Source organism: Danio rerio, chromosome 7, assembly GCF_052040795.2.
Source record: "Danio rerio strain M-AB ecotype USA chromosome 7, GRCz13ab, whole genome shotgun sequence".
Lineage (NCBI taxonomy): Eukaryota > Metazoa > Chordata > Actinopteri > Cypriniformes > Danionidae > Danio > Danio rerio.
The window spans coordinates 51759948-51783890 of NC_141027.1; the positions used below are offsets into that span (position 1 = coordinate 51759948).

General features: G+C 36.4%; 1 protein-coding gene and 1 long non-coding RNA gene across 5 annotated transcripts in view; one reads left to right on the forward strand and one right to left on the reverse strand.

Annotated features, from left to right (window-relative positions):
- Positions 1 to 1253: 1253 nt before the first annotated feature.
- Positions 1254 to 23943, reverse strand: part of LOC147843190 (uncharacterized) — a 50876-nt gene continuing 28186 nt past the window's right edge. For all 3 annotated transcript variants that reach the window (XR_015496224.1, XR_015496225.1, XR_015496226.1), the window contains 2 exons: positions 20533 to 20740; positions 1254 to 1643 (listed from right to left, as the gene is read on the reverse strand). This is a non-coding gene — a long non-coding RNA (uncharacterized LOC147843190). The remainder of the gene's footprint in view (positions 1644 to 20532; positions 20741 to 23943) is intronic.
- Positions 1299 to 21835, forward strand: pcolceb (procollagen C-endopeptidase enhancer b). Of its 2 annotated transcripts, none has more exons than XM_087260036.1 (9): positions 1299 to 1533; positions 10162 to 10270; positions 10349 to 10607; positions 13108 to 13232; positions 13622 to 13758; positions 16009 to 16523; positions 19733 to 19807; positions 20580 to 20750; positions 20907 to 21835. In XM_087260036.1, the coding sequence occupies exons 1-9, from the start codon at positions 1445 to 1447 to the stop codon at positions 21035 to 21037; spliced, it is 1611 nt and encodes a 536-aa protein (XP_087116162.1). In that variant the 5' UTR covers positions 1299 to 1444; the 3' UTR covers positions 21038 to 21835.

Genomic DNA, 23943 nt, shown 5'->3' on the forward strand with positions numbered 1-23943 from the left:
GCACCAACCCCTTGAACCAATTCTGCTAAACTACAAGCACAATTCCTGCTTTACACTCAATATGCAGGTTTAAAACACACTTTTTTCAAAACACAACACACAATTTTCTGCATTTGACAATGTTCATGCAGAAAATCTCTTGTTTTCACAAGGAACACACTGTCATTCACAATTGTAAAGTCAGTTGCCCTACTTTACATACTAACTCATCACATGAGTAAACACCTGTCACACAAGTGCAATTTAGAAATCGGAGCTCCTCTGATTCATGGTTCACTGCCCACCCATGGTTTTTTTTAATTGTCTCCCTCCATATTCTCCATTCCTAAAACCTATTGATGATTTTTTTTTTCTGCCTGAAGATGAAAAGTGACTGAAATCCACACACACGTATACCCCTTCTTCAAGCTATAGCAGTTGATTCTTTTCATGGCTGGATTCGCCATGCAAGGTGACATTTCCCCTGCTGCTTAGCCAGACCAAAACAGAAAAGAGGATGCAGTATAGCAGTTTTTTTGTTTGTTTTTTGTTTGTTTTTTGTTTGTTTGTTTTTTTTACTGTAACTGTATTCTGTAAATCTGCTGATGGCATATGTAGACCATGTTATGTGTGGCATGAACACTTTGTACACTGTTTTCGTGGGGAAAATACAGTAAATATATTTGTTATTTGTGTGTTTTGTATAAAAACAATATTCTGAAATATTTTACAGTGCACTTCTGTAGGTCTGTACTATCTGTAGCAAGTGTAACACTAAACAAAATAAAGGCTTACAGTAAGTCATTATGATGAATGGAGATGAAGTGTTTCACATTAAGCACATCAGTGTTCAACTGTTCTTATAAATGTCCATTCATGCATGTAATGGCTTGTGTGTGTCATTTGAAAACAAAATACCATTTTGAGAAGAAACCACATTGTTTTGAATGTAGAGTTTCATTTTGCAGAAGAATTGAAGAGTTATGCCCAATGTGTGTGTGTGTGTGTTTTGTGTGTAGAGTTCTGACAATATGAGACATGCTTTCAGAAAATGTGTGTAAACAATTGGGAAAAACTGTGATCTGCTGCATTTTTACAGCAGTTTAATGCAATGGATGTTTTCATTCTGAACATAACAAAAGGCTAGTCAATTTAAACAGTGCGCAAGGGTTAAAAAAAATTGAGTAAATACAATAAATCATATTTTACAGTGATAGTTCACCCTAAAAATACAACATCCTGAGTATGCACATCTGAAACAAAGAGATGTGGACTGTGGTTTGTAGGTTTTTATTCGATTTGAACTGTTTATCTGACAGCAGGGGCATCTGGGACACATAACTCTTCAGTCTTACCCTGATTTGTGCACCAGTGCTCCTCCTGTCGGTCTCCACCCCCTGAACTCGTCCGGCTCCTGCTTCCCAGTCGGGTCAGGCTGGCTCTCTGTGCCTCCGCGAGCTGAAGGATGTGGGCTGCTGTGCGCGTCTGCCATCTGGGACTTCTGTTTTTGGGGTTAGGATGGGTGCATGGACAAAGCCAGACCAACTTCACAAGGTAAATCTGCGAGTTTCTGTATGTGTGTTTTGGCATTCGTGTGTGTGTGTGTCTGTGTGAAAGCAGGCATTCAGCAGGAGATGTGATCATCTTCTGTAGCAGGACAGGGTCTGCAAATAAAAAAGAAAAAGCTTGAATAGAGTTAGGGGAAACATTGATTGCTGTGTTTCTCTGTGACCCACAATTAGACTGGAAACACTTAATGTCCAGAAAAGTGCTGGTCAGATTTAATGATTGTATTTTTCCATGTCTAAATAAGTTCTTTTTAGCCTGATTATTGGTTGTTGTTGCAGTTGTTTTTCTCTTAGCTGACTTCAGGAAGACAGAGTTAGGAATCTAAAATGGCATCAGATTTTAAATTATACAAAGTAACTGTGTTTTTGTTTACTGTTACATCTGCACAACATAATGCAAATCCCTCTTTCAGATGCTTAAAAAAAAAATAAAAAAAAAAACTTTACACAAGGTTCCATTTGAAGAGGTCAGATGCAAAAACCTCTAAATGCCATCAGAAATTTTCTCCTAAAATGAGCCTTTTTCTCAGCCTCCCATGCATGTTCATGTTCAGTTATTTCACTTTAAAGGCAATGAAAAGAACTTATTCATCATTATAAAAGTATAACTACTGAGCCTACAAACAAGAGTTGGTGAAAGATGCTGATTTTAGAAGAAAATATCAAGCGGCATTTAGAGGTTTTTGCATCTAAACTTTTCATTTGTTGTTGTTATTAGGTAATTACATAAGTTAATATGAAATATTATTTGAGGTGTTAATTCATGCTAACTTGTTTATTTATTCACTATTTAGTATAAATATAATAACACATAATGGAATATATAGTAGGATTAATAATTGTATTACCAGGAAATATGTGTGTTTAAATGTTACCAAAATAACATATTAATATATATTGTTACAAATGTTTTTTACATTATTACTAAAATACAATAACTACATTTATTTGTTCTTTAAAAAAGAAACTTCATATCATACTTATTTTTAATAACACCACCATTACATGTATGCATTCATTCACTTTTAAAATAAATATGCTTAATGTAATGTTGCACGGGTATATTTTTTGGCAAGAGCAAAAATTACATGAGGCAAAATTATTGTTTGTTTTTAATTACAAAGAAATCTTCAGAATATTAAGTAAAGATCATGTTTCCATGAAGATATTTTGTTAATTTGCATTTGCATTTCAAAACCCAAATTTTGATTAGTAATATGGATTGCTAAAAACTTCACAGACAAAATTATAGGTGATTTTTCTCAGGATTTACATTTTTCCCCCTAAACACTTTTCAATAACCTTCTCAGAATCTAGATTTTCAGGTAGTTCTACCTTGACTGTCCTAATAAACCATAAACATTATATACACTGTAAAACAAAAATGAAATGAGCTAGTTTAACTTATTATTTATTAAAAGGTTACTTCGACTCAAAGGAAAATAGTTTTCATAACTTGTGAACAGATTTTATTAAGCTGAATTCGAAGCGAATGAGTTAAATAATGAAATAATTATTTTCATTATTATTACTATTTAAATTATTATTATTTTGTGTTAACTCCAAAAAACTGGAAGTGATATTTGAATAGCTATATAGTTGCTTGGACTTAATTTGTTCAACTTATAGTGATTTGACTGAACTTAAAATGCTAAAGTTTATAATACAAATGTTGGACAACACAAATAATATATGTGACTGTATATAAAGTCATAGTCATATACACTGTAAACAATTATGTAATTACTTAGTCATGACAGCATATGTTTTTAGTTCATTGTAACTTATTAAACTAGGTTAATCATGCTCTAACTTAATTTTATAAGTTATGCAAGCTGTTTTAAGTCAGTTTAACATAATATTAGTTCAATGGAAATTTAATTTGATTTAGCTTAAAATTTTAAGGCAACCAGGATTTTTACATTGTATTTTTCAGTACTCAAACCAAATCTTAAATGGTTTGCCACAATCTGTTTCCTTAAACAATTCGAGTTAACTTTACTTATCGGGTTTTACAGTCTATATTTAATTTCGAAGTTGGATTGTGTAACTGCAACTATTAAAGGGTATTTTGTTATTATTAATTTCTCAGGAAATGTATGTGCCTGTTTTATGCCACACCATCACACAGCACCAGAAATATCTAGTATATGACGTGATGTTATATAATGCAAAAAGAATACTCAATATCAAAATTCTGATGGCCTTCAAGCACAGGCTTGTTTTACAGAATCAACAGTGTCTTAGATGGTCTTGTTGGTGAGTCTTACATTTGCAAAGCTTGAGCTGAACAACACAATGTATTTCAGCCACAAGGCAAGGCAAGGCAAGTTATTTTTATAGCACATTTCATACACAGTGCCATTCAATGTTCTTTACATAAACAGGAATAAAGGAGACAAGCATAAGTAAAAAATTATGATAAAAGTGATTAAAAACTGCTTCAAATGTGTTAAAACAGGTTATAAAGAGTGAAGAAAAGAAAGACATACTAGTGTAATCTGTCGGACATAGCACAGTGCTCATTCATTAAAGGCACAGCTAAGCAGATGTGTTTTCAGTCTTGATTTGAATGTGCCTAATGTTGGAGCACATCTGATCATTTCTGGAAGCTGATTCCAGCAGCGAGGGATGAATTAGCTGAAAGCCGATTCACCCTGCTTTGACTAAACTCTTGGAATTTTTAAAATATATTTGATACTAAAGATCTGAGTGATCTGTTAGGTTTGTTTTCAGTGAGCATATCTGTAATGTATAGAGGTCCCAGGCCATTTAGTGATTTATAGACAAGTAGTTACACTTTAAAATCTATTCTGAATGTAACTGGTAGCCAGTTTAAAGACCTGAGGACAGGTGTGATGTGCTCTGATTGCCTGGTTCTGGTCAGAATCCTGGCTGCAGCATTCTGGATGAGCTGCAAGTCTCTGACTGTCTTTTCGGGAAGGCCAGTGAGGAGGCCGTTACAGTAATCCACCCTGCTGCTGATAAAAGCATGAACATCCTCACTTGAAACAAAGCATCTAATTCTTGCAATATTTTTGAGATGATAGTTAGCTGATTTAGTTACTGCTTTGACATTACTAAAACTCAGATCTGACTCCAGAATCACACTAAGATTCTTGACCTTATTTTTTGTTGTTTGGCCCTTAGAGTTTACAAAAATACACATCTGTTTCTTAATCTTACTGTTGTAAATGTGTGCATTATTGTTCATTTGGCCAATAATAGCAGCAGTTATTATGCAAATAAAACAACAACGTTATGGTATTGTGCGATTTCATCTTTGTTTTTTAATATTAAATGAATTTCAGCATTCACTCCATCCTGTATGTGACCTACAGTGTGCTGATTAACCAACCAAACTGCGAGAAAACCATTATAAAAAACTCTCTGTAACCTCACATCTGAGCTTGTTTTGTTGGCTGTGGTTTGTGTGTGTTTCCCTCTATATGTCAGAACTAGGAGAATTAAAACTCTTGAAAAGAAGCACTAACTCAAAATGTGGGAGCAGGATCTAAAAATAACCAACTGACGAAAGTAAATAAAGGATTCGCACAACATATGCTGGATTAAGCAGCAGCTTTACAGAAAAGAAAACAAAATGTTTTTCAGCAAAAATATTTAGCAGTCAGTATATATATATAGACACAAACTTTTATTTTGGATGTGATTTATCAAATGAATCACTTGACTAATTAAAAATGAGCAGTAATTAACATATAATAGTTCATATGAAAAATCTTACTGAACCCACACTTTTGAATGGCTGAGTAATTATTTCATTTGACTAATATTTTAATCAATTAAAAAACTACAGGTTTAGTAAACAGTTTGCCTTATATACACACACACACACACATACACACACACACACACACACACGCGCACACGCGCACACACACACACACACACACACACACACACACATATATATATATATATATATATATATATATATATATATATATATATATATATATATATATATACACACACACACACACACACACACACACACACACACACACACACACAATTTCTTTAGCAGATATTTTACAATATTATTTTTTAGAAATTAACTGATTCCACTTTATTACAAACAGATACGAGTACAAGCATTTTCTTTTGTGTGCGAGTCGATACCGATACCGAGTACCTATTCCGATACATCTTAGATTTGGTTTCAATGAAAGTGCTATTAACTTGAAGGGGGGTTTTATTTATTATTTTTTTTTGCCTGTAGCAAGGATAAACACAAAAATCTTTAACAGGAGGCTATTTCAAGTTAAAAATATTCACACAATAGCTGCGTTTTCACTATCACGACTAAAGCGAGCAAGCCAGGGCCAACCAAGGCCAATTTATAAGTGACTTATAATTGATTTATAAGTTACTTTTCTTTGCTACATCCTCTTTGATGTTTCAATAACGCATAATAATCTTTACACCATGTTAAAGACACAATAGCCAGTAAAGGTTGTTGTCGATATGTGTTTGTGCATGATACGTGTGCGTTAGATGCCTGTATGTGTGTATGAGACCGGGGAAAAGAGCGGTCACTTTACAGCTCTGTTGATGCCGCGAGTGGCTTCTATTTTTTCGTTATTTATTTTGGAGACAGTTCAAAATATAAATACATGATATAATATAAATTCATGTAATGTTTCAAATTATACAGAAAATGTCAATAAACGTCTGTTAAACTGTATGTAAAATGTTATGTAAAAAATGTTAATGTGAATGTAAAAGTCCTTAATAGAAATGTCAACTTTCAAATAAAAGTCCGCTTTTGAATATGCATTTGCATACGCATTTGCCGAATAAACTCTAACGTACTTTAGCCAACATTACACCTATGTGAATAATGTGTCTCCATTATGCTTGCCTTGTTTACTGTTGTTCACTAAGTTACCAATACTACAGTCAGACACTCTAGTTGATGCAAATGAATTTAACACAATTGGGATTTAAACTTTTTTTGCGAACTTTGAAAATATTTGCTTTACGTTAAGCTGGAAACATGGCTAGCATCTACTTTCATCATCAAACACTGAAGATGATTTGTCATTTCAGCATCATGTTGAGAAGAAGCACTGACTGGTGAAAGAAAAAAACAAAAACTAAGCCTAATATAAACTTTTTTTTTTTGAAAACACACAAAATGTTTAGTTTATGACAGATGGCACACCACCAGCCATCATGGAAAAGCAGATTTAGATTTAGCAGCTGATCAAGAGACACACTGAACTTCCTAATCAAACCGGTTTGATCATACACTCTATTGATCACACCAGTGTGATCGTATGCATCAAAAAGGTTAAACAACTTAAAATACTGCTTAATGTTTAGTCAAACATTTAAGACACCGTTTGTTACTGTAGTTTTATTTTTTTAAATTAAAATACAATTATTTTATTTTACTTGTGTATAATCACACTTTAGTGTAAAATCTAAATTACAACAAAACATTTGCATAAACAGTTAGGTCCATAAAGATTTGAACATCGACAAAATTCTAACCTTTTTGGCTCTGTACACCTACACAATAGTTGTTTTGCAATGTTTTTGCAATCTTTCTGATGGTTTTTTCAGCTTAATGATGGCTTGCTTGACTGATAGTGACAGCTTTTGGATCTCATCTTGAGAGTTGACAGTAACAGATTCCAAATACAAATAGCACACTTGAAATGAACTCTTGACCTTTTATCTGCTGCTCATTGTAATTGGGATAATGAAGGAATAACACACACCTGGCTGTGGAACAGCCTGCCAATTGTCCAATTACTTTTGGTTCCTTAACAAGTGGGAGGCACATATGCAAACTGTTGTAGTTCATACACTGTTCACCTTCAAATCTATTGTGTTGGTGTATAGAGCCAGAAATGTTAGAATTCTGTCGAAGTACCAATATTTATGTAAGTTATGTATGTCAAATAAAGAAAAGAGCCTTCATGGTGCAGTGGCTGATGTCAGCTATTTATTGATGTGGTGATTTTTATAGTTTTGTTAATGTGTTAGGAAGTGTTCACACATTGTGTCTTTTGCATGCTCAAGTTCTTTATTTTAAATGTAGACATGTGGCACATGAGCTTTAATAGAAAGAAATGTGGTGCTAAAACACATGCAGTGAGGCACATACACTTTTTCCAGGCTGCAAGCAAACTGTGTCATGTGACAAGAACCAACCAGTCAGCTTCACCCTTTGGATATACACATTTCAGTTATTACCTTGGGCCAATACAGAACACCCAAACACTGCAGCACTTTTCTTTCTTTCTCTCTAAATAGTTCTTATAGCTGAGCTGTAATAACAGTGGTGGCTCCTTGGTGACTGATTGTTTCTTAGCAACAGCAGATGTCACAGGAGTACAAGATCCTGAGTGCCCTGAAATTAGTGGAGGGAGCAGGGCACCTCAGGTTTTCCACATAATTTAGAGGACATGTGAACGGCCCCTTACAAGAAACATATTCCATGATTATTGTATTTAGAGCTATTATGTCAATTTATTTATTTATTTCAATGTCAATTTTATTTATGTAGCACTATTATACTCAACCAAAGGTTGACCAATGTGCTGAACAATACAAATCACAAAGAACAAGTATAAAATTATACCTAATACAAACAGTTCTCACTAATAGTTATTATAGCTAAAAGCAAACAAATCTCACTGATAAAATGCTAAATCAAAAAGGTCAGTTTTCAACAAAGATTTAAAAACAGACAGAGATGATATAGACCTTATACAGAGGGGCAAAGCATTTCACAAGGTAGGACCAGCTACTACGAAAGCCCGGTCATCCCTGCATTTCAGCCTCGATCTTAGAATGTATAATAGTCTCTGGTTAGATGCCTGAAGAGACTGACCAGGCTGATGTTCAGTCAACAGGTCTGACAGGTAGGAAGGAGCCAGGCTATTTAGTGATTAAAAAAACCCAGGAGATGAATTTTAAAAGTGACACGAAAGTGCGCATGTAACCAGTGCAAAGAGCGCAAAACTGGTGTGATGTGGTCATATTTTTTGGTACCAGTTAAAAGCCTTGGAGCAGCATTTTGAACTAACCATAGGTGGGATAGAGTTGTCTGAATGATCCCAAAATATAGCGCATTACAGTAGTCCAATCTAGAAGTAATGAAATAATAAAATTTTTTTTCACATTTTTTCTAGATAAAATAGGTTGACAATTTTTAAAAGTCGAAGCTGAAAAAAGTAGGATTTTACAACAGAGTTAATGTGTTTATCAAATCTCAAGCCATCATCAAAGATAACACCCAGATTTTTTAAACATAGCTTCACAGAAAAACCCAATTCACCAAGATCTACTGGTGGTGTCCTAGAAGAATTTGACAGGCCGAACACAATCATTTCAGTTTTACTCTCATTAAAATCTAGAAAGTTCAAGACAACCAGGCTTTCACATCCGGCAGGCAAGACATAAGAGTCTCCAATCCACTTGAACTCGATTTTAAAGCAGGTAAATTTGAGTGTCATCTCCATAACAGTGGAAAGACAGGCCTTGTTTTCTGAAAATAGAACCCAGGGGAAGCATATATAAGGAAAAAAGAATAGGGGCTAAAATAGATACCTGGGGAACACCACATGACAAAAAGGCTGCCTCAGATGAATGTTCACCAATGGTGACTTTAAAACTGCGACTGAAAAGATAAGACACAGCACAATCTCAGGCATCACCAATTAATAAAATATCGTTAAAAACTTTCACAAGTGCAGTCTCAGTTGAATATGCAGGAGACTTCTGGAACTTCCGGTAAAAGTGGGATATCTGTAAAAGTCTCTTTTTAAACATGGATACATATGAAAAAAATGTGAAACATTGTAAACAATATAATAAGTGTATTTTAAAATCTTCACATTCAATTGAAGTCAGAACTATTAGCCTCGCTGAATTATTAGCCCCGCTGTTTATTTTTTCCTCATTTTCTGTTTACGGAGAGAAGATTTTTTTCAACACATTTCTAAACATAATAGTTTTAATAACTCATTTCTAATAACTGATTTATTTTAAATCTTTGACATGATGACAGTAAATAATATTTGACTAGATATTTTTTAAGACACTTCTATACAGCTTAAAGTGACATTTAAAGGCTCAACTAGGTTAATTAGACAAGTCATTGTATAACAGTGGTTTGTTCTGTAGACAACTGATAAACAATATAGCTTAAAGTGGCTAATAATATTAACTTTAAAATGGCTTTAAATTTTTTAAAAACTGCTTTCATTCTAGCCAAAATAAAACAAATAAGACATTCTCCAAAAAAAAAAATATGATCAGACATAGTGTTAAAAATTCCTTGCCATGCTGAAAAAATGATTCAAAAGTGATTCCTTGGATTTGCTCATTTCTTTTAAGTTAAGTGGTTGTAAACAATTAATTTAGACTGAATTTAAACAAATGAATTAAGTTGAATTACTGAATTTAATTTGTTTAAATCCAACCCATATAAATTGTATGCAACAAATTTAAAGAAATATATATTTTTTCTGTGTATGTTCAACAACATTTGGGAAAAAATGTTAACAATAACAGGAAGATCAATAATTTTGACTTAAACCGTATTTTCCTTTCATTTCTCTCTCCTGCTCTCTAGGCCCGTATTCCTGTGTGGTGGACATCTGGTGACCGACTCAGGGTTTGTGGCCAGTGAGGGGTTTCCCTCTCACTATAAAGCAAACTCCAAATGCACCTGGTACATCACAGTGAGTCCATCACCTTCAGTTTTCAGTTTCTCTTATCTACTATTTATCACATTTTCATCCAATCTCCACTCCCATCAGGTTCCAGAAGGTCATGTTGTAATGCTCCAGTTCAGGATCTTCGATCTAGAGGCAGATCCCACCTGCCGCTATGACTATGTGGATGTCTATAATGGACACTCATACACAGTGCAGAAACTGGGCCGCTTCTGTGGTACATTCAGACCCGGAGCCCTGATCTCCACCTCTAACACCATGATGCTGGAGATGGCATCTGACAGTAGCACAGGAGGAAGAGGATTCCTGGCGTATTTTAGTGGAGGCAAACCACATGTTGATGGTAAGCTGACTTTACGCTTTGCCTTTAATATCAATCCACACTAAAATAGCTAATAGACTGTACCAACTGTTATCAAGTTATCAGCTTTTTGATGTGATGGTTCACTGTAAAAAAAATCGTGGTGCCTTAAATATTTTAACTGAGTCCAATTATGCAGCAGAGTGGCTGAGTCACCTCACAGCAAGAAGGTTTCTGGTTCGATCCTTGACTGGGCCAGTTGGTCTTTCTTCGTGAAGTTTGCATGTTCTCCTCATGTTGGCGTGAGTTTCCTCTGGGTGCTCCACAGTTCAATGACATGCGCTCTATGTAAATTAGTCGTAGTGTATGAGTGTGAATGCGAGAGTCTATGGGTGTTTCCCAGTACTGGGTTGCAGCTGGGAGGGCATCCGCTGTGTAAAACATATGCTGGATAAGTTGGCGGTTCATTTCACTGTGGCAACCCCTGATGAATAAAGGGACTAAGCTGAAGGAAAACAAATGAATGACTTTGTATATCTCACAAAAAAGTTTGTTGAAATCTGATTGACTTATTAAAATAAGTTACAAAAAACAAATATATTTATCCTGACTTTTTGCGATTACATTTTTTACAGGAAAGGCCTCACAGAATTTCACCTATAGAAATTTTTGATCACAACTATTTAAAGAAACAATGTTTTGCATTATGAAAGGTCATAGTTTGGTTATGGGGGTTTGGTCCATATGAACTGTAACAGTTACTGACAAAAGCCTATACATAATAGTCTATGCTGCTACTTTCAGGAACAAACAGGAACAAACGCAGCATTAGGTTGGCTATATGTGGTAATGTGAAAAATGAACGTTAACCGTTTATGTGTGTGTTTTTTATATATATCTTATAAATATACTTTATTACAAATAAATAAAATTATTATACAATTATTATTTTAAATAAATAACATAAATCAATTCTAAATGTAACTGGCTAAGTTACATGCTAAGATCATTTTGCATGAATATTAATGACAATACTATAGAATAAAAAAATATATGTTTTATGTAATTATCGGTTGTCTTAGACTCGACTCATGGCGAAAATTTTTAACCACCCTAACTCATTATCCCTCCTTTGTGCTTCATAACCATGCTTAGTCAAAAAAGATCCTAATTATATTTTAATTTTAGTTTTGTCGACTTAAAAACTCGATGCGTACCGACACCTCTGCATAAAAGTTACTCCGGTTACTCTGGTTTCACAGCCATAAGTGGTGCTGCATATAGCCAACCGGTTTTCACACTGGGAGCAGAGTTGTGGGGAGTGCGGGAATGGTTTTCTGTGTGCATGCATCAGTTTGCCTTTACCAGCTTTGTTTCAATTGCACATAGAGAATAACAAACTTGTGAGTGCAAAAGACCCCAAATGTGAATTGCCTCTTTATTCTGGGATAACTACTCTGAACTACTCTAACTACTCTACTCTCCATTGTATAAAGTAAATCGTATCTCAAAGCTTTTACTGAGGCACCTTTTTTTTTCCATCGTCTCCCTGTGCTGCCCCTAGCAAGATGCCACCCTGGGCGATCGTCCATATTGCCCATGCCTAAATCCGCCACTAGCCTGCGCTTAGCTAGTGTCTGAAGGGAAAGGCGCATTCATGTTTTACCAGATCCAGTTCTACATATTTGGTGATGTACTGTGTTGATGTTGACGCGTTCAAGCAAAAGATTCGAACCAAACACTATTCATTTATTAGACTTTGAGTTGACTATTTCGTTAAAGAATTGTTAGTTTTAAACACGACGCACTTTCAGATTTAAACCTCAGCTGGATGTTTTGATTCACTTAGTGCTGTTACACACTGCATGGAAGCTCATAAAAAAAAAAAACACAATAGGGTCTCTTTAACAGTCCATGAGCTATAATGCTGATTATACATGGGGCAACTTTTAAGCAATCTTGCAAAACAATGTTGCCTGGCTACTTTCCTATTGAGAATGGGCAACAAAACGTATCTAGATCTGGCTGACCTAATTTCCATGTGTCTCACTTGGGTGCCCACTGGTGACATCATTGCAATGAACCGCCAACTTATCCAGCATATGTTTTACACATTGAATGCCCTTCCAGCCGAAACCTAGAACTGGGAAACACCCATACACACTCATTTACACACGCGCTAAAAATGTAGTTTATTCAATTCACCTATAGTGCATGTCTTTGGACTTAGGGAGAAACCGGAACACCCAGAAGAAACCCACGCAAACATGAGGAGAACATGCAAACTCCACACAGAAATGCCAACTGACCCAGCCGGGGCTCAAACCAGCGACCATCTTGCTGTGATGCGACAGAGCCAACCACTAAGCCACCAAGCTGCCCACAATTATTATATTTAGCTCATTTTATTATCAAACATAGAGGATTTGAATGTCATATTTGCATGATAATTTTACACACGGCAGGAAATCTTTATTCTTTATTCTGTGTTTTTATTGTGATAATACTCCCCCCCCCCCCCCCCCAAAACCCTTTCCTACAGAGCATCAGTTTTGTGGTGGCAGACTGACGAAACCTCAGGGTTCAGTGAAGACACCCAACTGGCCAGAATCTGATTACCCAGCAGGCATCAGCTGCTCCTGGCACATATCAGTGGAGTCCAACATGGTCAGCCCGCAAAGATCAATTCACAGCTCTTTTTCCCTTCATCTGCTCGCAATCTGTTGAGTCTTTAGCAACTATAAAGTCAGAGAATTAATTTAATTTATATTTATTTACTAGACATATACTGCTGTGAGCTTCTATGCTATGTATGTGGATGAATGTGAAAGTCAGTGTGTACGTGTTTATGATGACAGCCAACAGTGTACATATGACTATATGAAAGACTTCATTCAGAAAAACTGTGTAGAGAGTGAGAGCAAGCGAGAGAGGCATGAAATGTTCATGAAAGAGCCTTTATACCTGGTTTAGAAAATTAGCCTTTTTACTTGCATAACTACATATCAAAGTGTGTGTGTGTGTGTGTGTGTGTGTGTGTGTGTACACATCGCCAGGTGATTGAGGTTAAGTTTGAGAAGCTGGACCTGGAGTTAGACACATACTGTCGTTATGACTATGTGGCCCTGTTCAACGGAGGAGAAACCGATGACTCCCGACGCATTGGCAAATTCTGTGGTGATACAGTTCCAGAGTGAGTCTCTTTAAAATCTGTTTATACACCAGCACATCGAATAAGTCCTTCAAATATCTTTCAAAGGACAGGGTACTTCGTAATTTATCTACACAGGAAAAGGATGTTGTTGTTTTCAGCAAGGTCAGTCGTCCTAAGGGAAGCTTAGTAGAAGAATGTGCTTCCCAATTAAGAAATACTTTTCTCATTACAAAGTCATACGTTTTCAAATACGATCGTTGTACTTTATTGAAAGGCTGATCATGTTAAGAAGCAACTTTAAAGGGTACACTTTTGTTTTGCCATTAAAATGGAAAAAATATGCAAAATATATTTACTTTAATTTAAATTACTACTGTAAGAGACAGCAAGTACAAAACTACTGCTCTGCATGATGCTGCATCCGCACCACTAGATGTCACAATAATGCCAATATATGATAATAAAGGTAGGAACAGATAATTTTATATAATTTCAAAATTGAGTAGTTGGTAGCCTTATTTGTTAACTGCAAGCCCAATTCTAATCATTTTGGTGCCTTAGGTGGGATCCCTATTGGTGTCCCTTGCCGTTTCACCTTTTTCATACTGTAAACGCTTACAACAAAAATTGAAATAGCTATTTTAAAAATGATATAAACAATTTACCTCTTAATAAGCATAAAATAATTTGTGCCAAGCAAAAATCATATCCCTTTTTTGTTTTAAAAATAAGATTTGTGTTAAACTGCTATCAGTTACATTTACATAACATAATTACAATTACATAACATCAATCTACACTTCATACATGTGTATGGAGAAAATGAGTGATGTTGATTAGTTTAAACATATTTAAAACCCCATACAGTATATAGTGCTGACTGTTATATATATATAAAGTATGTTGATTAACCCTTGTACTGCCCTTTTGTTATATCAGGGATGAACATCCATTGAATTAAACTGCTGTAAAAGTGCAGACTACAAGGTACAGTCTTATGCAAAAATTGGGCACCCTTCGGTGGCCGCATAGTTATGTGTTCTTTCTTTATAAGGGAAGATCACAGTAAAATGCTATTTGGTTTCTAGAAAAAGCTAGATAATGTCATGTTTTTCAGACAAATACACAGTGTAGCAGTATTGAGATGTGTAAAATTAAATTGAAACTAAATAACAAGGCTATGCTCTTTTGTGAGGATTTCAAACCCTTAATGCTATATATATATATATATATATATATATATATATATATATATATATATATATATATATATATATATATATATATATATATATATATATGGAACAAAATCGATGTTTAAAGTTATGAAATGAAAAGGTGTTGTCAAATAGCGCTAACTGAAAAAATAACATTGAAGTAACTATTGCTTGCATTTTAGTGACACAATTTAGCAAACATTTAAAAAACAAATCAATTGTACACCAACATCCAAGCATGTGTAACCCCGCAGATCCCACACCACCCAACCCGCTCTGAACTGGGATTTAACCGGCGACTTTCCACATAGGAGTTGGTTCCTCTAACAAGGAGGCTAAAGACCATAGCCTCAAGTGTCTGTTGATAGAGCACCTTTTGAGGTCAGAGGAGTGAGGTTTATCTGATCAGCACTTCACTAGATGGCCTTCTTTACACTCACCCTCTTATACCTCACTCTGGGTCACGGCACCAATGTAACCCCACCAGTCCTACACCACCCAAACCACTCTGAGCTGAGATCAAACTGGCAACTTTCTGTATGGGAGTCGGTTGCTCTACCAAGGAGGCTAAAGGCCATGTCCTCCAGGATCTAAAGCACCTTTAGTAGTCAGAGTGAGGCTTGCCTGCATAGCACTTTACTAGCTGGCCTCTGCTACACATGCTATAGACCTGAATGCAGAGTGCAGTGGCTTACTTTATATTCACAGAAAAGTTGCTGTTTTTCCCACAGACATTTAAAGAAACATATTTTAGAGTAGTTATCATAATACCGTGCTATTGTGAAATTGTGAAAACGTGACATTTTTATCCAAGGTTATCATACTGTCAGAATGTTATAGCCCATGCCTAATAACAATTAAAAACCTTGATTTAAAAATATGATAGTTTACTGTATGTTATAAACCACTAAACTATTTTCAGGTATTTAACCAACTACCCATTCAAAACATCTAGATCTTGGCACAATGGGATTGAAAGTAGTTCCCATTTATACCTATTTAAAAATTTTGCATATCTGTATACGCTATGTGCTGTTCAGTGTTTTAATAAAGCTCTTGATATGTCTGGCAGTGCGGTTGTGACCAATGGAAATGAGCTGCTGGTGCACTTTGTATCAGATCTGAGTGTGACGGCTGCAGGCTTCATGGCTCACTATAGGAGTGTTCCCCGTGGCTCCCGCACACCCACCGCTGACTTGGACACAGTACATGGGCCACGGGTCAACACTTCCCCAACTAAACCCACAGCCCCACCACAGAGAGTGAAACCAAAGCCAACACCAAAACCTCCATCAAGACCATTTAAACCTGTACCACCACGACCAACACCTAAAACCAGATCCAATCCTGCAGCCAAACCTAAACCTGTCAGACCTACTCCACCTACAAGAAGATCTGGGTCAAAAATCACACCAAAACCTGCGGTGAAAGTGACAGCAAAGCCGGCGACGAAGCCTACACCTAAACCCGCCATTAGACCTCAACCAAAACCAACAAGTACAACAGCAAAGCAAGAAGTAAAGCCTGGAGTCAAACCAACAGCAAAGACCATCTCAAAACCTGGCAACAGAACAACATCAAGAACAGGTAAGCTAAAATAAGACCTATTTAGATCAACTAACTCAAGTTTTTGACTTGTCTTTTTATTAAATTAACGTAACATATTTAACGTATGATTAAACTAATTTTGTCCTAGTTTGTATATTTCTAGCCCTAATAATCAGACAAATTTGCCAGAGATGGGTTGTGGCTGGAAGGGCATCTGCTGCGTAAAAACGTGCTGGATAAGTTGGGGGTTCATTTCGCTGTGGCGACCCCATATTAATAAAGGGACTAAGCCGACAAGAAAATGAATGAATGAATGAATCAGACAAAGTGCACAATTAACGTTAAAGGATTATTCGTTGAAGGATTATTTTTATATCATGTTAAAATATGGTAAAAATTATATGACAAAAAGTCATTAAAAAGTTTTTTTACGTTAACTTTATTACATTAATCAAGTTTCAGCTAAATTTGTTTTAGCTATGCAAAACTTAACGTAATACTTTTAGTCAGTTTCACTTATTTAAGTTGAGTTGAATAAAAAAAGCACATGTGATTCAACTAAAAAAATCAACCCGGGCTCATTGTGGAAACGTAGCCCCGCGGACGTTTCTGCGGACCGCGATTTACGTCCCAGGAGGTACGTATTCGAGCGTTTTTTGTTTTCGCGGATCCGCGAGAGGCCGCTGTGCGCGCTTTTTTGCGTCTCGGGCGCCTCTCGGGAGCGTGCGCCGTTCACGCCCGCGCCGTTCTCGCGCGAAAAGCCGCCGGATCGGCTGACTCGGCCGCCCTCCTCTTCCTCCTCCTTCTCCTTCCCTAAACACGAGCGACGGTTCGCAAAAGCCGTCCAGAAAAAAAAAAGCAAAAGCCCTCGTCTTCGATTTCGACCGCGTTTTCGGATCTTAAAGTTTCGGTTTTTCATCTTACCTGATTTCCGGAACCGCTATTCCCCGGACTCGATCCCGGTCGGCAGTCGTCCCCGCGGCCGGCTCCTCCTCCTCCGGGGCCTCTGCTCCGCCGACGCAACGCTGTGAGCTAAGCGGACAAACTGGTTACATCGGGAAAGCCCTATACTCCAGGAGAGCCATCGGCCGGCGAGCGCAAAGAGGAGGACGGAGCGCCGCCACACCGCCCGGCAGCGTTCGCTCGAAAAAAACTAAACGCGGCCTTACGTACCTGCGGCCACGTAAATCGCGGTCTCCAGAAACGTCCGTGGGGCTACGTTTCTAGAATGAGCTTGGGTTGAAAAAAATGAAGGCAGTCTTTTGTCTACAGTGTAGGAAGCGTTACTCTTAAAACAACTGTAAGTTATGGTCCATTCCCACTGAGCAGTAAGGTTATAGTATAAGTATAGTACACATTTACAGTTTAAGTCAGAATTATTATTTTTTTCTCCAATTTCTGTTTAAGGGAGAGAAGATTGTTTCTACACATTTCTAAACGTAGTAGTTTTAATAACTCATTTATAATAACTAGGTTAATTAGGTTAACTAGACAGGTTAGGGTAATTAGGCAAGTTATTGTATAATGATGGTTTGTTATGTAGATTATCGAAAAAAAATTAGCTTATAAAGGGGTTTATAATTTTGTCCTTAAAATGGTGTTTAAAAAATTAAAAACTGCTTTTATTCTAGCCAAAATAAAACAAAAAAAGACTATCTACAGAAGAAAAAATATCAGACATACTGTAAAAAAATTCTTGGTCTATTAAACATCATTTGGAAAATATTTTAAAAAGAAAACAAAATTCAAAGAGGGGCAAATGATTCTGACTTTAACTGCATGTCTGTTTCTACAGTCAAAGGTACCAAAATAGTGAACCATACACTACTGCTTTTTTGGCACCCTTTAAGGCTAGCACAACAGTATGATCAGGGCTTGACATTAATCTTTTCAATCACCAGCCACTGTGGCTAGTAGTTTTCCAACATTATTAGCCTCTCACCATTTTTACTAGCCACTTTTCATTTGTTGGGAAAATATTTTTACATGCAAATTTTGACTTTGGCATGGTAAAATCACATGAGAAGTGCTTGATGAAGAAAAATGACTTGATTTAGATTTTGTGTCCACATGCCTCCTCATTCATTTAACTTTATTGTGTTGCGACCTTGCTCAGTGTGCATGAGCAATTGGGTTGTGCTTTCATATGGTTTCACTGCTATTAGTTTTTATTTTACAAGACTTTTCAGAGCTCAACATTAAGAACGTAATTTTTTTCTCTGGCCACACCAAAAATAAATAAATAATTATTTCTTAGCCACAAATTTGAAATAATGTGTCAAAACAAGCTAAATAAAGCTGTATACATACATTTTAAAAACCAGATCACCAGTTAACTATACTTAAATGGGAAGTGTTTACTCCTATTAAAGCAATGTTATTGTAAAGAATGATAATTAAGCCAGGTGTTGGAGTGGCGCAGTGGGTAGCACTGTCGCCTCACAGCAGGTAGGTCGCTGATTCGAGCCCCAGCTCAATCATCTGATGTTGTTATTGGTCATCAAAATAACATTGTCCTTGGACACTGGTTAGACAGTGAATTTTGGTCACCTGACATCACAACCTAAATCTAACCTAATATTAACGTCTTATGACGTTGTGTGCCCGCTGGGCAATAACTAGATGCACTACAAAATGCACATCCACAAATTACATGTAAATGCATTAGCTTTTTACAGGGTAATACTCACTACTCTTGAGTACTTTAGAAAGGGCTACTTTTTACTGATATTTTGAGTAATATTTACAACAGATACTTTTACTCTACTTGCACTACATTTTTAGGCAAGCATAGTGGTACTTTTACTTTAATTTTTGTACTTTTTCCACTTCTGGCTGTAACACAGGCGAAGTTCCATGTACAGATTAACAAGATATTTCCACACAACATACAATACATCATTTTAGGTGCATCTGAAACACAGAGTACAATGGGTGATTCAGGGTGCATACCCTGAGCTCTCTTTAAAACATAATTATAGTAAATTATCATTGGGCCAGTTTGGTTAAAACCGATTATCTTGTCTGCCCCCTCATCAGGTTACTCAACCTGTTCCTATCTAACTCCTATAGATTATTAAATTTGTACATTTTTCTTGATTTTAGCATTTAAAATGATGATAGAACCTTATTATATGTGTGACTATATTGCATAATTGTATTTTTCTCAAATGTGTGCTGGACTAAATGTATATAATTTATCCTTTTCTCTCTTACTTTATGTTCGATTATTTTCATCCCAGCCTCAGCAGGCAATCCTCTGTGCTCCCTACCATGCAAGAGAATAGGCACGATGGTGACCCGCTTCTGCCCTAGTCATTTTGGTGAGTTGCTTCATTTATGCTCCTTTCATTCTGCTATTTGTGTCTACTTCATTTCCCCCCTGATTGCCTGTCACTGTCATGAACCCCACGGCCTTTTCTCTAGACACTCAATCGGAGGCTTTTAGTGCAGGCAGCTGTTCGAACAGTAATGACAGTGTAACGACAGAGTAATTATTAGAGCAGTGCGCACAACAAACAGCTAATGTGCCTGTCAAGAATCGAAACTAATAATAATAAGAATTACTTTAATATTTAATTTCTATTTAATAAGATATTTTAATTAAATACTGTATAGCATTGATAATGTACCTGAAATGAATGTAATAAAACTAATTTAAAAAGCTACACTTATAATTGCAATAATAATTGTATAATGATGATTACTTAATATTTTAATAATGACTTTAACATTTAACAATTATAAATATTTATGAAATAAAAATGTTTTGTTCCCCGTTTTCGTGTGGGTTTCCTCTGAGTGCTCCAGTTTCCAACACAATCTAAAGACATACGCACATACAAGTGAATTGATTAGGCAAAATTGGCCGTAGTGTATGTGAGTGACTGTGAATGAGTGTGTATGGATGTTTCCCAGTGATGGGTTGCAGCTGGAAGGGCATCCGCTGTGCAAAACATATGTTGGATAAGTTGCCGGTTCATTCCCCTGTGGAATTAATAAAGCGATTAAGCTAAAAAGAAAATGAATGAAATGTTTTGTTGATTACTTTTGTTTTGGAATTGCAGTTTTCTTCTCTCTTTGCTTCTCTTGCAGTGTTGACGGGTAAAGTGACATCTCTAAGCCCTGGATCTCAAGGAAGTGCACAAGTGGAGGTGTCCGTCATAAAGGTCTACAAGGCAGGCAGACTTCAGTTGAGGAAGAGAGGACCCAGCACATCTGCCACACTCACAGCCACATGCAGTAAATGTCCAGCCCTGCGAAAAGGTGAAAGAAACACACTAAAAACCAGTTCAACCTCAAACATCTGTTCATGACTCATCTTCTGCTACTGTACAGCATTTAGGAACATGTCACAGGTTCATAGTTTTGATCTTTTCACTGGTTTTAATGTTTAATAATCAGTATGACTTTTCTTCACAGGAGTGAACTATGTGCTGATGGGCCATGTGAATGATGATGGTCTTGGCATTTTGAACCCCTCCAGCTTCGCCCTACAGCATAAGGCAGTGCATGACAGAGCGCTGGCTAACCTGGCAAAGAAAGCATGTTGACCTCACAGCTACCCTGACCAATTACAATGAGGAACACAAGCTGAATCCCAACAATCCTGCTGGTTTACTTTATTCATAAGATCAAAATCAGACAGGAGGAGGTCAAATATAATAAACTCAATCCTTAATTAAGAATTTTGCATCTTTTTATATAACTGGAAGTGTGCTTTATGAGAAACAGGTATGTTTTAATACAGAAGATTGATAAATCTTTGTGATGTGATACCGGATCGTGTTCAGGGTATTTACATGGTCAAGTTTTCAGGTTTGTTTTCTGTGTTTGTATTATTAGGCTATTGGGTTTGTTTATAATACTTCGCAAACATTTTTAATATTACACAATTTATTGATCATAAGTTATAATGTTCCTTTAATTAAAGGTGGTAAAATATACATGAATTATGTTTATTTTTTTTATCAAGGTTTCCACTTTTAATCATAACTAAATTACTTTAAATAATCTTTGATATGCATGCAATATTCATAACCATTATTCACTGTTATTATTTTTCCGTTTAATATCTGGAGGCTGTCTTTTAGTCTTACAAATGGTATTGGTGTATGGCCTTGTAAAATAACTGTTATATATATTTTAAAAGGTACTTTATTCCTGTAATGGCAAAGCTGTCAGCAGTCATTCCTTCAGTCTTCAGTGTCAGAAGATGTTTCTGCCATTTACTTTTTTTGACAAACTATTTTATTGTTGTCATTAATAAGGTTGGAAACAGTTGTGCTGCTTAATATTTGTGAAAACTATTTAATGAAAGTTCATAATAAAAGCACTTACTGAAATGGAAATTGTTTGTGTCATTGTTAGAGTATACCGGACGAGCCCCCATTTTAGTGATCCCACAGAGGTCATAACTGATGTTCAAATGCACAAACATGTTCTTGGAGCTTCATATGATCACAGTTGAATCACTGATAACCTGTAAAATTAACATACTAACACAAAATTGGCCGATATCATACCCTCCCCACAAGACAGAAAACCCAAAAGCTGCTATATAAATAATACAACATCTATAAGCAAAACCAACCGAACCTTAAACACAAAAAAATCGGACACGTAAAACACAAATGCATAACTTTGAAACACAAATCCTCTGAAAGATTGTTAGGCTTCCCAAAAAGAAAATTAATGGGCTTGTGAAGCTGCCCATCAGTGGATCAGCCTTCAACGGTGAAATTAAATACGTTTACATGGACACCAATAATTCGATTTTAATGCGATTAGGACAATACTCTGATTAAGAGTTGACCATGTAAACAATGATTTTTGATTAATTTAATCAGATTAAGGTCATAATCAAACTAAAGAGAAATTGAATTAAGACGTGTGGAGTATGCCAATTTTAGTCGCATTATTAAAGTACAGACATGTAAACACAATAATCGAATTATTACCGTCATGTAGGGCTTTTCGCCGCATTTTGCACAGGATAGTCCACACACACACACACACACACACACACACACACACACACACACACACACACACACACACACACACACACACACACACACACACACACACACAGCTGTTTGACACTCTTTGCACCTACCCAGTCAGTGCAGACCACAGACACCTGCCTCGTGAAACACGGAGCTTTTTTTCTTCCATTCAGCATGTGGTATGAACTTCCATTAACAACTCTTTCAGCAGTTAATTGCATCCAATATCTCGTTTGTCACGGGGGGCATGCCCGAATGAAAGTGAATGTGCCAAACCGCAGTTAAAGTTGACAAATTAATAATGAAACAGCTCAAATTTCATGGGGGGCGAAGCAGTGGCGCACTAGGTAGTGCTGTCGCCTCACAGCAAGAAGGTTGCTGGTTCGAACCTTGGCTCAGTTGGCGTCTCTGTGTAGAGTTTGCATGTTCTCCCATGTGGGTTTCCTCCGGGTGCTCCGGTTTCCCCCACAGTCCAAAGACATGCGGTACAGTTGAATTCTCTCGCGAGTGCCATTCGTGCCTGCTGTTATGAGGCCGTTGTCGACTGATTTACAGACTGACCAACCAACCAATATCCCCTTCCCTAAACCCAACCAATAGTGTTTTCAAAAGCACCGACTGACCAGCACCCATCATATCCGTTTGTTAAGTGTGACGTCACGCGAAGCGGCTTCCGGGTCCAAGACCTATATTCAAATGTATGGGAAGACTCATGAAGTGGTAATTATAAACGTTTACAAATTGATTTAATACTTTCGAAAATCAAGATCGCAATATATATGTCCAAGCCGATTATCCGATGGTCAGAAAGTGATTCATTTTTTTATAAATTGTTAAAATTTTGGTATTTGTGATGCAGCAAGCATCACAAATACCAAAGATACCCAGAGATTGTTGTGTACACTATGGCTTTATATAAGATTAACTTCAATGTGTGATATAAATTAAAAGTGATCGTAAACAAATAATTTCTCAACTTGGACCCAGAAATATTATTACATACGTCACCAACACATCAACACTTAACAAGCGGATTTTCTAAACAAAACCGATAGTCTTTTCGAAAGGCAATCAAATAAAAGAAAGAAAAGCCTATGTCTGATTTGTACCACGTTTTTAGACTTTACCACATTCTCACCCCATTATTTACCTGTTAATTTAATTTTTTTGGATTCTGTTTTTGTCTTACCCACTTTCTGGAACCGTTATTCGCTGAACCCCATCTTCTCGGTCAACTCAGCTCCAAGACACAAGTCTGCTGATGTACGCGGCAAGCCACTGGACAACCTCTTCCAAACAGAGGTAAGCATTCAGCTGGTAAGCACGAAAAGGAACGGTGTCATACCACCCTGTAGCGTTCGTTTTAAAGGCCAAATGCAGCCATAAACACTTCTTGGCTACATAATTCACGATCTCCAGAAATGTATATTGAGCTATATTTTCAGAATGAG